The sequence below is a fragment of the Aristolochia californica genome, unplaced genomic scaffold (genome assembly GCF_029961685.1).
Source record: "Aristolochia californica isolate CCGP_79_NKW_82.1479 unplaced genomic scaffold, dmAriCali1.0.hap1 SCAF_12, whole genome shotgun sequence".
Lineage (NCBI taxonomy): Eukaryota > Viridiplantae > Streptophyta > Magnoliopsida > Piperales > Aristolochiaceae > Aristolochia > Aristolochia californica.
Window position 1 is genome coordinate 26,178,729 of NW_027181793.1, and position 17,095 is coordinate 26,195,823.

Consider the following 17,095-nt stretch of genomic DNA (forward strand, 5'->3'; position numbering starts at 1 on the left):
TCAATGACCAAATAATAGCCGTTAGCCTTCTATAGAAGCATGGATCCTAACAACCCAAATTTTCCTAAACCTTACACAACATATCTGAATTTTTACCTTGTTTTTCATTTTTTGCAGTTTCATTTTCTTTTCTAGTTAAATAAGCTAAAATGCATTTTGGTGAGGCATTTAGGCTAATATAAATATAGCTCAATGGGACAAGAGAGGATGCTGGAATTTTCTCTCTCCACCCATTGAATTGCCCATGCACATAATTACCATGTCATATCAGTGGTTCCCAATAAAACTAGCTGTAATATTTTTAGTAGACAACAATTTGCTCGTAACATAAATTTGAACTTGAATTTAAAGAACCAGTAAGAGCAAAAGAAGATACTTACACTAAAGCACTGAGGTCTGCAAGGCCGTCAACAAAATTGTAGAGGTCTCCAATGTCGTAGGTGATGTTTCTTATGGTTGGATTAAGCTCCCTCAGCTTTCTTTCATACAGCCCACATATTCCTGTCAGTGAGATTTGAAACAATAGTTAAAGACAAGGCATATTTCTAATAAGAATAACAATGCAGAAAACCAAAAGCAACAGGACAACTGTTCACCATTTTCCTTTTCTTTTTTACGATCTACTGTTCACTTGTTCCAGCTCATTAAACATTTCACTGCACCAACGCTTCATATTACATGTATTTGTCATTATCACCATTGGGTAAGGTTACAACATCATAACAGCTGTCAAGAAACTCAGGGAGAAAGCTGCTTTTGACTAAATAAGACACCAGAATCAACTGATTGAAGATGTCAAAAGTAGAACTACCAAATGATTTATTTGAGAATTTTTTCGGCAGCTCATTTGTCACCTGCTGGGATGGAATGAATCTTACAACTATAACTACACTTCTACACCAATTTGATACATATTGACAATAGTGAAATTGAAACAAATAACATGATATACCCACACAATACACAAGAAAAAAAAAAAAAAGCTAAAACTTTAAAATGAGAGGTCACTGCCAAGCTGCCAGCCCAGTAGAATTAATGAGCTGATGAAAACAAAACAGTCTCTCGTGCAACCTAATGGAAAAATCCGTTTGAAGAGCTCAACCATTGTTTAGAAAAAAGAACTCCACAGAGACTGATAAGAATCACCAACCACAAAAAAAGTGGAAAGGAAGTCAAGAGTTTAACAAAGAAACTCCTCCCAAGGTAAGTTGAAAGACATTCCTATGACTTGAAGCATAGCTATTCAAGAGACCTATTCAAGTTGAAAAGGACATTTTAGCAATACCCATGTCAATTTTATTTCAAGCATCATTCTCTTTGTCGCTCATTCTTATGTTCTCCTAAGACATTATGTGTTAAATAAAATTGCAAAGATTGCATTGAACCACATCAGCATTGTTATCAACTGAAATTTCATGTTCCTCATTGATTTCACCACCTAGTGCTCTGATTACAGCAAAGAACAGAGGAATGTTCTTTTGGTAGGACTCCATCTCTATTTTAAAAACTCTATATAGTTATATAACAAGAACCAAGAAAAACTATGAGCACATTAACTGTAACAGAAGTAGTATCTTTTAGTTTTTGGTCAAAAAGTACAAGACATTCGTGGAAATGTACACATGCAAGTAAAATTGGCAGCCTGTTCAAACAAAGTGTTTCGCTTAAAGTGTTGAATAGAAGAATATAAGCATCAAGAACACATACTAAGCATAAAATTTACATAGACCATGAACTAACCATAACAAATTGCAAGCTACACATTATTTTGGCAAACAGATGGAATACTCTTGTTCTGATAGTAACATGCTTTCTTGTGAGGTTTCAAAGAAACCTTGAACTAAACTGTTTTTGTGGATTTCCCTCCCATGATATTTTGTCCAAGAGAAGCTATTCGCCTCACATCAAAGTATGTTGAACAAGTACCCTATTCCATGAAGTGAATGCAACATAACAAATACACCAAACACATTTTTTTAAATGGCAACAAATACCAAATTGAAATGATGAAATCGTTCAAAGACCTTGTCAGGGTACATAAAATCTTCCATAGCCGTCATAAGGACATACGTACATGAAGTCACATCCAGAGTCATCCACCAGAGAATAAAATCACAAAGGCTCACTGTTTTCATGGCCATAGGGTACATACCATCCATAGCTTGACTAGTGGAATCATAATCCATGAATGTTCTAGTTGCTCTGTTTTGAGATGTTTGCATCAGAATAATCGTATGTCTGTTAGCCTGCACTAAATGGATAAAACATGAACCTCACGCACAAAATTTGCTCAGATCAACTAGGTGCAAAGGTGTGCTCAAACGATGGAAAATCCCTAACTCTTTAGTAGATTCATCAAACTTCAGAAAGACAACAAAAATAACATGAAAGGGTTCCCCTAGTATAATAAACAGCAAACTCATTTCGCAGAGGAAATTCTAAGAAAGAACAAAAGCAACCATAAGCATGCGTTCTGTAATTATTTTGTTTTCCTCAACATAAAAATGCTAGCATGTCTTTAAATGTATAATGAGACTACAGAATTATGCTATAATCTTGTAGCTAACCAAAGGAAAGTCAAAAACAGTTTAATCCACAAAAAAGAACTTCCCCATTTCCAACTCCAAGATTGAGCAAAACAATTTCCAAAAAATAATAAAATACTTAAAACGTTTGAGAGAATTGACAACAACTCGAAAGCTTTCAAGTGAGAATCTACAATCCTCAACTGAAAATTAAATAGAAAAACATAAAATACAGACAAGTTCATAGACACACAAACGAAAAAAAAAAACAAATTACATCGCAAGAAGGAGGAAAAAGCAGGGCAAGCAGAAAAAAAAATTGAGAAAAAAGAAACCCTAGTTAAGTTCTACAGCTGCACGTTTTGAAAGCTGCGCTTGGCTTCTCATATTGGACAACGACGTCAAAGAAAAAACTATAAAAGCAAGATAAACGGAACTTGACAGATGATATTACCATATCAATGACCTGGATCAGTACAGAGCGATACAAAGCGGGGAAGTGATTTTTTTGTTTTCTTTTTCTGCAAGTAAGCGGGGAAGAGATCTGGAAAGGGAACTTCAGACTGCAGAGACAGTCCAACGAGGCCACATACTTTTGGGCGACGTTGGTGTCTTACTTCTTTTCTCACCTTATTAAGATGCCAATAAGCCTCGGAGATGTGTCTTCAAAGAGTAAATAGGTAACAAGTCGCCAGGATCTGGGCTACAGTTTGTGCATGGCGGGGCCCGTCCAGAGGGGGTAGTGCGCGTCACCGTCTGCTTTGGCATCTGTATCATGGTTTTTCCCCTAGCTGGTCAACCCGCGACTCAACCGGGGTGACCCGGATTTTAAATGGAGAAAGGTTGAGTCGACTCAAGTTCAAAGAATCCGACCTTCAGACGACCCGATTAGGATTTTGAAGAACTTGGGTCATTTTTTAATTTAGAAAAATATTAAATATAATAGATATAACGTGTTCCATAATATTAGTTGGTAATGCCTAATTAAGCTGAACATAGTAGTAATGTTCAGGGTAGATAAAAGGATTAGATTATAGGATTTAAAGATAAGGAAATTTTATAAAACATTCTTATAAAAGATAATATAATTTTTTTTTTTAACATTTACACTTCACGGGGGCACAAATGGGGTTGAAATATCAACTCGATCATCCTGAGAAGCAGCTGAAGAAACCCAGAGTCAATACTGAAACAAACTACCATGAAATTAAGTACCAAATTCAACAGGCTCAGGGTCATCGATAGTCCATGCATAAAGCTCCAAAATGCCTCCACAGTATGACTGGGACAACTGGTTTTTGAATTTAATTTTTTTTAAATATAAAACAAAAATAGTCTTTCCAAATGCAGCTAATATAATTGTTAAGAAAAAAGACTACAGAGAACTAATCATGTACACATCGTACAAAATCAAAGTAAAAATCCTTCACATCTATTTACCGTTCACAAAAATCATGATTGAGATTTCTTCTTCGTGTGACTCCTTTGATTCGTTTAGAATCACCATCAGGAATTTGAAGTAGCCATGCCCTGCTGCTTCATCCAGAGAGACCACTTAACAGCCTCTAGGAAGTTGTCATTCCTCTGTAGAGCCCCAATGACATTCCAATAGGTCACTTTGTCGGGCTCAATCCCCTTTTCTCTCATTTCCCTCACCACATTCACAGCCTCCTCCACCATCCCGGCAATCCCTAAGGCATTTATCAGACTGTTATAGCTCCACAAATCAGGTTCCAGATCTCGCTCCTTTAATTCAGCCAGAATGTTGGCTACTTCTTCAATCCAACCCTTCTTCCCATATATGTTGATCATAATATTATACGTATAATGATCCAATGCACAACTTGATTCCTTCAGCTTCTGGAGTACTTGTCTGAAATCTTCAATACAGTCATGCTTTCCATAAGCATCCAACATGGAGTTGTAGGCTTCAAGTGGGACTGGAATTCCAGAAAACTGCATACGCCTGTAAGTCGATTTCATATTCTTAAGATCTCCATTTTGCCCATATGCTGCTATTATAGTGCTATAAGAAATTGCATCAGCCACTCTTTGCTTTCGTGCCATCCAGAATATTTTCCTGGCCTTCTTCAACATCCCTGCTTTCCCGTATTTGTCAAGCATTACATTGAAGGTGATGGTGTTAGCTGAAAATCCATGTGCATACATTTCATCAAACAGCCGAGAAAGTTCATCCACCTGCAAGGCTCCAGCACAACAATTGATCACACAATTGTACATAGCCTCATCCCACGTAATCCCACTTTTCAAAATCTTATAATAAACATCAACTAACTTCTCAGGCATCTTACACATTTGATAAATACGAAGCATGTCACGGAAGAGGAATACATCAGGAACTATACCCCTCTGCTCCATTGTCTCTAAAACTGCACACGCATCTTTCAAGGAGCCACTTTTAACATACATCCTTACAACTACACTATATGTAATCATATCCAAAGCAACATTTGATTCTTTTAGCTTCATATAAAGAGTCTCTCCTTCACTAAAACGACTCATGACTGTATAAATGTCAATCATAGAGCATGTGATATGCAAGTTTGGGTCCGGGATGCTTTTGGACATTTTGGAGAATATCTTAATTGCATTCTCGTAATGACCTGCCTCTTTACAGGAGCAGATTAATAAATGATAAAGATGCTCCTCAAAACTTTGATCCTTCCATTGCTTATCCAGTAGAACCTGAAAAGCTTCATCCAACAAGTCATTTTGCACATAGGTCATGGCTAAAATCGAGCAAGAAGTCTGATCAAGCATAATCTTATCATAAAAGCAGGATTTTAAAATGAAAGGAACTCTATCGAGTCTCCCTGCTCTCTCAAATGCTTGCAAGAGACTACCTAGAATTGAAGAATACTGACAGCCAACAACACTCATATCTTTGACAGTCTCGACTGCACCCTCCTCATCCATGTGCCTAGCTTGCAGGTTTATCAGAGTATAGAAATTGGATGAGATTGGAACATATCCAGAACGCTTGAGCTCCTTATAGTACCATAATGCTTCTTTGTAGCTATCCATCCTCCCAAAACCTTCAATCATGGACCTGTAGGTTGTTTCATCAGGCTCCAAACCCATACTAAAAAGACACTGAAATACCCTACGCATACCTTCAATGTTGCCGGCTTTTCCATAGCCAGTGATAAGTGTGTTATATGCAATGATATTTGGGCTAATACCTGATTTCAGCATCAAGTTTAACACTAATTCGGCCTCCTCCAATTTCCCTTGCTGGCTGTAGGCATTAATTTGAACCAACCAATTTTCCAAATTTGGAATAATGTTGTCTTCTTTCATGGTGTTTATAATCTCCTCTGACTTGTCATATAAACCCAAGCGAGTATAGATAGTAATCATTGAAGAATAGGCGGATGGACAGTGGACTTTGTGTTTCCTCATTAGACCAAAAGTAAATTCCGCTTCTGCGAGATGGCCACCCTTCTGGTAAAGGTTCATTAGCATACCAAAGGTGGCCACATTAGGATGGATGTCCTTCTCCAACATTAGATGAAACCACTTTGTTGCCCACTCTTTGAGTCCCCTCTTGTAGCATCCATATATAAGTGTGTTAAATGCTTGGAAATTGAGGTTGCAACCAGAATCAGCCGTCATCTCTTGAAGCAAAGTTTCAGCTCTCTGCCAATTTTCCATTCTACCTAGAACTCGAAGCGCCAAGTTGTAGGCAGTAGAGTTCTCTTTCAATTTTCCATTGCTTTTCATCCACTGGAAAAAGCTAAGTGCCTTCTCATCACTGCTCTTTTCAAGCAATTTCAGAAGAGAATTGCACTTTTTGATGCTGGACTCAGGTCCAATATCTGAGAGAACATTTTCCAAGTTAACACTAATATGGGCAACTGAATCATTTCTTTTTAGTGCAATTTGTTTTTCATACTTCCTCAAACCTGGCCTTAAATATTTCCTTTCTACCACTCTTTTCTTGCCAAAAACTTTCGTCCAAAGTTTTCTGCCTTTTAAAGTTTGGTTTTCCCCAATCAAGCCATCTGTAGTTGTTACTTCTGGCATTGATCTCAGTCTGTTATCAAGTCCACTATGCTCATCTAGCTCAATGAGCTCAGATGCTGGTGCAACCGTGCTTGTACCTTCCACCCTTGATACCTTGATGCATCTTGCTTTAACCGGTGGATCAAGATGATGATCACCAGTGATCTGGGTAAAACCAGTGTTAGAAAGGCAAAATCTACAATCAATACAGAAACAAAAACAGCTCACAGTCTGTTTTGTTCCAATCCTTTTCTTCTTCTGCAGTAAAGATAGGGTATAGGGGGCTGATTCTACTGAGGTGCTTGTGCAAAATGAACCACGATCTCTACATTGATCTAAATTTCTGAACTTGTCAAATTTCCTTGTGTTGTAAAATTCTGAAGTTGAAGAAAAAGTAACGGAAGCCATGCTTTCTCCTGGCCCCCAGAGCAACTCCTTGCATCAATTTGCTAACAGCTTCATGATTCTACAAACACATTCTAATTAAAATAAATTAAAATTTTAATACTGAAATATTTATGCAAAAGAAAACAATCAATCGATACCAATGGGCTCCGGAGTGTCTCTCTTAGGCCTTCTAATCTGAGGAAGTCTAGCTGCGAGTATAATAGTGACAGGGAGATCCTACATTTAAAACAATGAATCTATGCATTTTACTATTTTTGCATTCAGAGAATCAAAAAGATAATCGGAAGTACAATCTTTTTTCGGCAGAATTTGGCAAACCATCGCTATGGTTTAGAATGTGAGTAGCATCCCAGAATGTACCCAATGCCGTTCCACATTCATAACCCTCGAAGGAATTACCCTCCAGCCAAACAATGAAAATTTAGAGAATTACTGATGTATCAGCACATAATTGAACTAATTGGTTTCAGTAAAGTGAGATAGTGATCTATGATTTTAAATTCATGAGAGGATAGTAAAAGAAAAAACTCACTCGGCAAAAGTTCGTGACGAAAATTTTGAAACTCATAAAAAAAAATGCCTTTCAGTACAAGGATAAACTTTTCAAAATTTTCAAAAATATTTCATGAAAACCGGTAATTGGAGTTGGTTAACAACGAAAGTAAAGAAAGAGATACCTCACTCCGTGTTCTCCATCAGAACAAAAGATGGTGAGGGAGCGGGACAGTGAGCTGCGCTAGAAATCCGAAAATTTTGGTTTTACACAAAGATGAGGCTGAAAGAGGGGATCATCTTATCTTCGCTCTCCTTTTCCCACCTTCGGACAATTCTCCTTTATCCATTTCAGCCGCGAACAAAGTTCGAAATATCAAGAAGAGCATTAAGTAGCGGGCTAGGTGGAAACGGAAGCGTATCGTGGATACTCGCGGAACCGTAGTTAAAATTATAAAAACATCGAAACAAAAAACACTTGGGAAATGCTTAATTAATTTTAATTTTATCTAACATGTATTTAAATTATTAAAATAATTGATTACTTGAGCATAATTTTAAATCTTTATCATATTTTTTAGGGTCATGACTTTGTCGTTTGATTTTTATCTTTGGTGATTGATTCAAAGTTATAACTAGGAGGGAAAAGAGGTTGGAACTCAAAGGTAAATCAACTTTGGGACCTAAGTTGCAACAATGCCTAATCATACAACAAACTTTGTTTTTAGTTTGTATGCCTAGTAATACAACAACCTTAAATCCCGATAACAAATGATCTTAGTTTAGTGATATTATAAAAACTTGTAGCAAATTGTAATATAACTCATTTTACAAGGAAGATGTATCAGCTATGTCACAACAACTTGACCACAAAAATCAAGATTATGAGGGTAATGAAATACGTCTTCATCTTTCATTTTGTGTGCAACCTACTTCCTGATAACAAATGATTTTAGCTTAGTGATATTATAAAAACTTGTAGCAAATTGTAATGTAACTCATTTTACAAGGAAGATATATCAACTATGTCACAACAACTTAACCACAAAAATCAAGATTATGAGGGTAATGAAATACGTCTTCATCTTTCATTTTGTGTGCAACCTACTTCCTGTTGAAACCAATTGCACTAAAAAATCGACTTTATAGTGAGAGGCGTAACAGGACCTTACACAAGGACTGACCCAAGCGATACAAATACGGTTCTACACTCCCCGGCACAAGGAATACCCGTGGAAGTTTGGTGGCCAAATTCCCGGCCTTCGGGGGGAGCGGGATTCGAACTCGGGACCAACCTACTCTAATACCATATTGAAACCAATTATGCTAAAACCTCGAGGCTTTTTTTTTTTTACTTCAATTACGATTTTGATTTCTCATTCACATCATTGGCTTAAATAGCCGTTTTACAGAATATACTTGGAAGAATTTGAGTGATTAACGGGATTAGCCCAATCACCGGATTTACAGAATATTTACACTCCCCCTCAAGTTGGTGTATAGATATCACTCATGTCCAACTTGTTAAGACATTTGTTAAAAGCTTAGTAAAACATTGCTTTGGTTAGCACATCGGCAAGCTGATCCTCAGATCGAAGATGAGGGACTTCAATGATTCTTGCTTCTAACTTTCCTTTAATAAAGTGTCTATCAACTTCAACATGTTTAGTTTTATCATGCTGGACTGCGTTGTAGGCAATATCGCATGCTGCCTTATTGTCACAATATAATTTCATAGGACTTGTCTGCTCAATATGTAGTTCTTGTATCAGATTTTTTATCCATAATAATTCACATATTGCCTTGGCCATTCCCCTGTATTCGGCTTCAGCTGACGATCTAGCCACCACCTCTTGTTTCTTACTTCTCTAAGTGACCAAATTTCCACCTACAAATGTAAAGTATCAAGATGTAAATCATCGATCTTCTATTGACCCAGCCCAATCGGCATCGGTAGAACCTTCAATTTTCAAGTCACCTCCCTTTTTAAATAAAATTCTTTTCCCTGGAGATGATTTCAAGTAGCGCAGGATACGATTGATGACATTCATATGTTCTTCACTTGGAGAGTGCATAAATTGACTAACCACACTTAGTACATAAGTTAAGTCTGGTCTGGTATGTGCAAGATACATTAACCTCCCAACTAGTTTCTGATAACACTCCTTGTTAGCAGGGACTTGATCTGACTGTATTCCCAGTTTCAGATTTTCTTCCATAAGAGTACTGACTGGACTACATGCTGTCATACCAATTTCCTTCAATAAATCCAAAGTATATTTTCGTTGAGATAGAAAAATTCCTTCATTGGATCTGGATACTTGAATACCAAGAAAATATTTTAAGTGGCCAAGATTTTTCATTTCAAATTCTCTAGCAAGACGATTTTGCAATGATTTCTTTTCTTCTGGATCATTCCCAGTTACTATCATATCATCAACATATACAATAAGAGTTGTGATGGCCTCCTTGTTATATTTCAAGAACAGAGTATGATCTGAGTTGTTTTGCTTGTATCTGATAGATTTCATAAAATTTGTGAACCTTCCAAACCACGCCCTTGGGGACTGCTTCAAACCATATAGGATTTCCTCAGTTTACATACTTGTTTGCATCCTTTGTTTTGCATAATACATCCAGGAGGTAATTCCATATATACTTCTTCTTAGAGATCTCCGTGCAAAAATGCATTTTTTACATCAAACTGATATAAGGGCCAGTCAAGATTCACAGCCAGAGATAGTAGAATCCGAACAGTGTTGATTTTGGCCACTGGTGTGAATGTCTCCATATAATCGATCCCGTAGGTTTGAGTATATCCTTTGGCAACAAGTCTTGCTTTGAACCTTTCAATGGTGCCATCGACTTTATATTTAATGGTAAATACCCACCTACATCCAACTGGTGTCTTTCCTACAGGTAGGTCAACCTTCCCATGTTGAATTCTTTTGGAGGGACCTCATTTTTTCATTCATGGCTTCTTTCCATTTAGGATCTTTCAAGGCTTCCTACACACTATTAGGAATAGATATAACAGATAATTGATTCACAAATACTTCATTTGCCTTTGACAATCTATGATAAGACACAAAATTATGCATGGGATACTGAGATTTAGAGGTGAGAAGAGGTTCATAATTAACTCTAGGTTTTCCTCTTGTGGTTCGATGAGGTAACACTCTTAGTTGAGTTTCGGAAATTACTTGAGGCTCAGACATGGACTCGGACTCAGAAGGTCATTGATCCATTGGTACATTATGAAGGGGGGAAGATGGTGGTTGAGACTCTGGTTGCATTACTTCCATCTGGTATTGTCTTTCTCCATCCTGTGAATCATGCTCATTTGTATCATTTTGATGTCCACAACTGTAATCTGAATATTGACCACTTGTAGTATCCAAGATATCCAAATGATGATTAAGGATTTTCAATTCAATCATTTTCTCCCCCTGTATTGAAAAATCGGAAGTAGAATAATACATGTTTTCTTTGTGAAATACCACATCAAGAGTGACATACAATTTCAGACTCCCTTGAGTGTTCTTCATAAAACCATAAGTTCACCTGTTGTGCCGAATCTGCCACCTAAAGTTTTTGGGTGTGTAGCCTTTGTTCACCTCCATAAGTCATTGAGACATAAATTGGAACCCCAAGCTCTCAACTGTGTTTTGTTGGTTATGCTCAACATCAGAAAGATTATCGTTGTTATCATCCTCCCTCTCGCAAATTGTATGTCATTCTTGATGTGATATTTCACGAAGAAAACATGTATTATTCTACTCCCGAGTCTTCAATACAGGGGGGGGGACGAGATTCGAATTCGTGACCAACTTGCTCTGATACCATGTTGAAACCAGTTGCGCTAAAATATCTTGGCCTTCTGAGTCTTCAGATGGAAGTACTGCAACCAGAGTCTCAGCCGCCATCTTCCCCCCTTCATAATGTACCAATGGATCAATTGCCTTTTGAGTCCGAGTCCATGGCTGAGACTCTGGTTGTATTACTTCCATCTGGCCTTGTCTTTCTCCATCCTGTGAATCATGCTCATTTGTATCATTTTGATGTCCACAGCTGTAATCTGAATATTGACCACTTGTAGTATCCAAGATATCCAAATGATGATTAGGGTCTTCAATTCAATTATTTTCTCCCCCTGTATTGAAGACTCGGGACCAACCTGCTCTGATACTATGTTGAAACCAGTTGCGCTCAAACCTCGAGTTTTTTTTTTTTTTTACTTCAATTATGATCTTGATTTCTCATTCACATCATCGGCTTAAATAGCCGTTTAACAGAATATACATAGAAGAATTTGAGTGATTAACGGGATTACCCCAATCACCGAATTTACAGAATATTTACATGATTTCTCCTTAAGGGAAGAAATCTCATAGTGAATTTTAACACTTCCCGATAACAAATGATCTTAGCTTAGTGATATTGACAAAGATCAAACTTTAATAAGCCCCAAAAAGAGGAAAAGTTTATTTTATTGCCCATTTGATTTATTGCGTATATAAGGGCCATTTGAAATTGAGTTTATTTTATCATTAAAGAATCTAATTCTATTTAAATTCTGAAGATTCTTCACTTAGGTCTATTTGGAACCCCATGGAAAAACAATAATAATTTGACTATTATTATTCCAAAAAATAATTAATGAAAATGAAAGAAAGATTAAATTCTCTTTTTCATGCTTAATAATGGTTTGCACTAGAGCCCAAGTCCTAGAGGCTTCCCCATATTACGTGAAGCCCAAACATAATGATGAGTTAATAGAAAACTCTTTCCACAAATGTCAAACTACCACTAATATTTCCCACCTTGGTCTCCTTTTCATTCACTCTACTTCTGTCTCCTCACGGTTTATCATGCAAGTGCCTCAATATTGCAGCTAGATGGTTATAGTCTTTGGAAGAAGCATTTGCTACCTTTTACAATCCACTCACCCCCAAGACCCCATGGAAATACTATATCAAAACGCAAATTTTATGCTTTGAGTGGGGAGATGGGGAGGCGGACGATGATCCTCTTCCTACTCCTGATACTTAACATAATTTATGAGCCATGCCGTTCTCAATGTTAAAGGATAGTCTCACATGCATTAGTGAGTATAAAGATCTTATATTTATTAGCTGGGAAAAAAGTTTCCTAAGTGGCTAGTCATTTTAGGATAGGGCATACGATCCAAATTTAACATGGTAACAGAACAAGGTTCTCATATGTGGACATCCACCCAAAATTATCCACGTGCCACCACGTGAGGGGGAGTGTTAAAGGATAGTCCCATATACATTAGTTAGTATAAAAATCTTATATTTCTTAAATGACTAGTCATTTTGGGATAGAGCTGACAACCCAAATTTAACACCCAACCCTATCGCCATCACCACGCTACTATTTTCAGAGATAAAGTTGCACTCCTGGTCTTCAAGCGCACTGTGACATGGGACCCATTAGGTAAGCTTCAGAACTGGTGAGCGTTCCCTGATGTTTGTATCTTTGTCAGCGTGACGTGCAACCGGAGGCGCCACCGGGAGTTCAAACTCAAGCTTAATGGCACTGGAATTGGAGGTCCTCTCTCCCCATTACTGGCCAACCTTGCCGGCCTAAAAATCCTCAATCTGTCAAATAATGGGTTATATGGGTCCATTCCAAGTGAACTAGGGTCTCTTCCCCGTCTTCTTGATCTGCAACTCGACGGGAATATTCTTCATGATTCAATCCCAGTGTCCCTTGGTCTTCTTCCTCATCTCATCTATCTAGAAATCCAGAGGTAACCGTTTGACTGGTCCCATTTCAGCCTCTATCCTCTACAATTGCAGTAACTTAGGCTACATATGCACTTTCTTGTAGAATACCAGCACAAGAAGGGGAACGCCTTACCCCTTTGAGATTTCTGAATCTGTATTCCAACAGACTGAGTGGGACTATCCCTGCGTCGTTTTCATAATTTTCTTATTTGCAATGACCGGATGTTGAGAACAATAGTCTTTCTGGAGAATTACCTTCACATGTTTTCGCCAAGCTCCAATCCCTTCATGTCCTTCATTTGACGGGAAATCACTTCTCAAGCCATGATGGCAACTCAAAACTGGAACAATTCTTTTCTGCACTTTCCAATTGTACACATCTGGGGGAGATTAAATTAGGAGGAAATGGCATTGGAGAAGAGCTGCCCAGTGCAATCGGTCTTCTTGGGATCAACTTATCAAACATCAACCTGCAAGAAAACCGAATATTTGGCTCGATTCCTCCAAACATAAAAAATCTTTCTAATCTCACCCTTCTGAATTTGTCCAGTAACCTCTTGAATGGCACAATTCCTACGGAGATTAGTCAGCTGCCAAGGTTAGAGAGGCTTGTTTTGTCTGCCAACATGTTGCACGGTGAAATCCCTCAGCTGATGGGACGCATGACTTCTCTGGATCTGCTGGATTTGTCAAGAAACCAATTATTCGGTTGAATTCCGGCCAGTCTTGGAGATCTTAAGCGATTGAATGAACTGTTACTTCAAGCGAACCAGCTTTCGAGTGAGATACCATCTAGTCTTGGAAGGTCTTTGACCAAGCTAGACCTCTCTTACAACAGACTGACAGGAAAAATACCTGAGGAGATATCTCAACTGGAAAGCATGGGTATGTATTTGAATCTTTCACACAATCTTTTGCAAGGTTTCTTACCTCTGGAGATTAGCAAATTGGAGTTAGTTGAAGCGTCCAACAACATTTCTGGAAACATCTTGCCTCAGTTAGATAGCAGTGTCCGTGTCCGTCTCAGATAGATCAATCTTTCCCACAATGATCTCCAAGGCGAGCTGCCAAAATCCTTAGGCAGGTTACGAAGATTGGAATCGTTGGATGCTTCTCATAATTCTTTATCAGGTGAGATACCCTGTAGCCTTAATGACTGTAATAACCTTAAGGAGTTGAACCTTTCATTCAACTACTTCAGTGGACCAATACCCATGGGTCTCGTCTCCTCCCTCACAAATCTCTCCTTTATTGGCAATGAACATCTTTGTGGGAAAGTTCCTGGCATACCCAATTGTCGAAGACGAGGACGTTGGCCTCATCCATCAAACCTAGTTATCATCATTGTTTCTGTTGTAACTGCTTCCTTTTTATTCTTAATTCTGGGTTGCCTTCTGGGTTATAGGAAGATCAAATGGAAAATTTTCACAAAGAAAGATTCCAAGTGGAACAAATCAACCCCTGAATTGAAGCTTAATTTCCCCAGAATCACTTACCAAGAGCTGGCCCATGCAACAGAAGGATTTGATCAAGGAAGATTAATAGGTTCAGGCAGCTTTGGACACGTTTATGAAGGGTCTCTGCTGGATGGGACAATCGTTGCAGTCAAAGTCTTACACCTGTAAACCAATAATTCCACGTAGAGCTTTAATCGAGAATGTGAAGTATTGAAGAGGACCAGGCATCGCAAATGTAATGAGGATTATAACAGCATGCAGTCTGCCAGATTTTATAGCATTGGTTCTTCCTTACATGGCAAATGGCAGCTTAGAGAGCCATCTTTATCCTGCTGCATCAGGTTCAGATTTTTCCTGTCTAAGCTTAGTTCAGAGGGTGAACATCTGCAGTGACATAGCTGAAGGAATGGCTTACTTACACCAGTACTCTCCTGCTCGAGTTATCCACTGTGATCTGAAGCCCAGTAATGTTCTTCTCGATGATGATATGACTGCCTTGGTTTCTGACTTTGGGATCGAGAGATTGGTGATGAACGTTGGCGGAAATGGAGGGGTTGACAGTATGGGTAATTCTACAGCAAATTTGCTATGTGGTTCCATTGGTTACATTGCACCAGGTACCCTCCGTTCACTTTCTAGATTGAAATATGTGTTCCCCATTAATGACCAGAGGACTACCAAAATGTCAGAGTACCATTGGTGGGTTCTTTCATTTTTCAAGAATAGCTGGTGTCTGCTTTATGAGGAAAGATTGGGATGAGAGGAGCACCATGGACGGTGCGCAATCTTGAAAATAACTGATTTCCCTCTTTTGCAGAGTATGCGTTTGGATCAAGCACCACAACTAAAGGCGATGTGTACAGTTTTGGAGTCCTAGTGCTTGAAATGGTGACAAGAAAAAGACCCACGGATGAGATGTTTGTTGGTGGGTTGAGTTTGCATCTGTGGGTGAAGAGCCATTATCATGGGAGGGTGGAGAAAGTGATTGACTCTTTGTTGATAATGGCTGCAAAGGATGAGAACCCTGAAGACAGAAACATGTGGGAGGTTGCACTGGCTGAACTGATCGAGTTAGGCCTCCTCTGCACACAGGAGGCCCCTTCTGTGAGACCTACGATGCTTGATGTCGCGGACGACTTGGCTAGATTCAAGAAGTATCTTGCAGGTGATGCAAGCGCAACTTTTGCTTCCTCTTTGGGGATATCCTCCTCTTCTGTTATTGGTGGGGATTAAACTAAAGACTGAACAGGTTGAAAGTCTGAGACCTTTAACTTCACTTACCTGCTGCCCTTGTGTTTAACAAGACTCACATTACGCAAAACAACATGAATTCGCAATCCTTCAACTCTAACTGCAGTTTTCAGTCCTTGGAATATTAATTTAGTATCTTGCACAAGGGAAACCGGTTGCAGACCATTCACCAAACTTCTGTAAAGCCATATTGAGAGAGTGTCTGGTCACTTTATTGAGAGAAAGACAAGCTCATTTGTGAGTGGTGATGAGTTCTTCATGATGGTGACACCATTTGTTACGGTGAATGTGGTACAAAAAGCCTAGTCGGCTACTGATAGGTGCTTACTTAACGATTTATACCTAATAGTAAGAAGATAATGCCAATCTCTGCGGCAAAAGCAGAGATAGCTAGACTTGTGTGGTTGTGTTCGTTCCACACCAAGTAATTGAGTGGGGAGAGCCATGATTCACCATGATATTTTTTGTCCGACTGTCTATTCATTCATTTGGTTAGATGGAGAAATCAAGGGGCGATCACCTCAACATCAGATAATATCACCTTCAGTATTTGCAGGTTATGGATCTAGTTAACTTTGATCCATACCCGTGTGTGATAAATCGTGTATGTCCTATAGTCTATACAGAATCTCCGAACATGGACAGGCCACAGCAAGTTCTTGATTACTCAGCTTCTAAACATCAACCAGGCCTATGGCAGTACCTTTCTTGATTACATGGACAGGCCACAGCAAGTTGTTTTATCTAATCGAAATTCAGCTATACATCACCCTCCTCCCCCATTCCTCTATCATCCATCCTCGCTGAGTAGAATGGGTGAAAGTGGAACCCCTGCCTCCTGTAATCCTGCGCAGATTTTTGTGAAACCCCGTCCCTGTTCCTCGGGGCATGATTGAGAACCCATCCCCAAGTCAGGCCGGTTCCCCATTTAATCACCTCTTTGTCACCTTTACCCCGGAGACTGGAAGATCACACAGTGACTGTTATGGTTTTTGAGTGTCTGTAATTTTTGGCTGTAGGCTGAATAACTTGTCATGTCAGTTCTGAGCTCTTCACCGTAGAAGTGCTCTACGAGTGGCATCCACTAAGTAAAACGAAACCAAATATCACTAATGCAATTGGCTAGAGCCTCTAAAACAGAGGTAGGAGCTGTTCAATAGGGGTGAATGGTATCCAACTCAAG

At 38.8% G+C, this 17,095-nt stretch overlaps 2 protein-coding genes across 2 annotated transcripts; one reads left to right on the forward strand and one right to left on the reverse strand.

Moving 5' to 3' along the window:
* Nucleotides 1–3,867: 3,867 nt before the first annotated feature.
* LOC137946064 (pentatricopeptide repeat-containing protein At4g30825, chloroplastic) lies at nucleotides 3,868–7,786 on the reverse strand. Its single transcript, XM_068792243.1, has 2 exons — nucleotides 7,637–7,786; nucleotides 3,868–7,017 (listed from the first exon to the last, which is right to left on the reverse strand). The coding sequence occupies exon 2, from the start codon at nucleotides 6,957–6,959 to the stop codon at nucleotides 4,032–4,034; it is 2,928 nt and encodes a 975-aa protein (XP_068648344.1). The 5' UTR covers nucleotides 6,960–7,017; nucleotides 7,637–7,786; the 3' UTR covers nucleotides 3,868–4,031.
* A 7,038-nt stretch (nucleotides 7,787–14,824) lies between these two features.
* LOC137945306 (putative leucine-rich repeat receptor-like serine/threonine-protein kinase At2g24130) lies at nucleotides 14,825–16,202 on the forward strand. Its single transcript, XM_068791141.1, has 2 exons — nucleotides 14,825–15,278; nucleotides 15,479–16,202. The coding sequence occupies exons 1-2, from the start codon at nucleotides 14,900–14,902 to the stop codon at nucleotides 15,892–15,894; spliced, it is 795 nt and encodes a 264-aa protein (XP_068647242.1). The 5' UTR covers nucleotides 14,825–14,899; the 3' UTR covers nucleotides 15,895–16,202.
* The last annotated feature ends 893 nt before the right edge of the window (nucleotides 16,203–17,095 follow it).

Bases quoted from the DNA above. Each gene is read 5' to 3' on its own strand.
- LOC137946064 (XM_068792243.1), bottom strand. From the start codon at position 6,959: ATGGCTTCCGTTACTTTTTCTTCAACTTCAGAATTTTACAACACAAGG.
- LOC137945306 (XM_068791141.1), top strand. From the start codon at position 14,900: ATGAGGATTATAACAGCATGCAGTCTGCCAGATTTTATAGCATTGGTT. The intron at 15,279-15,478 runs GTACCCTCCGTT...CCTCTTTTGCAG, and splicing joins CATTGGTTACATTGCACCAG to AGTATGCGTTTGGATCAAGC.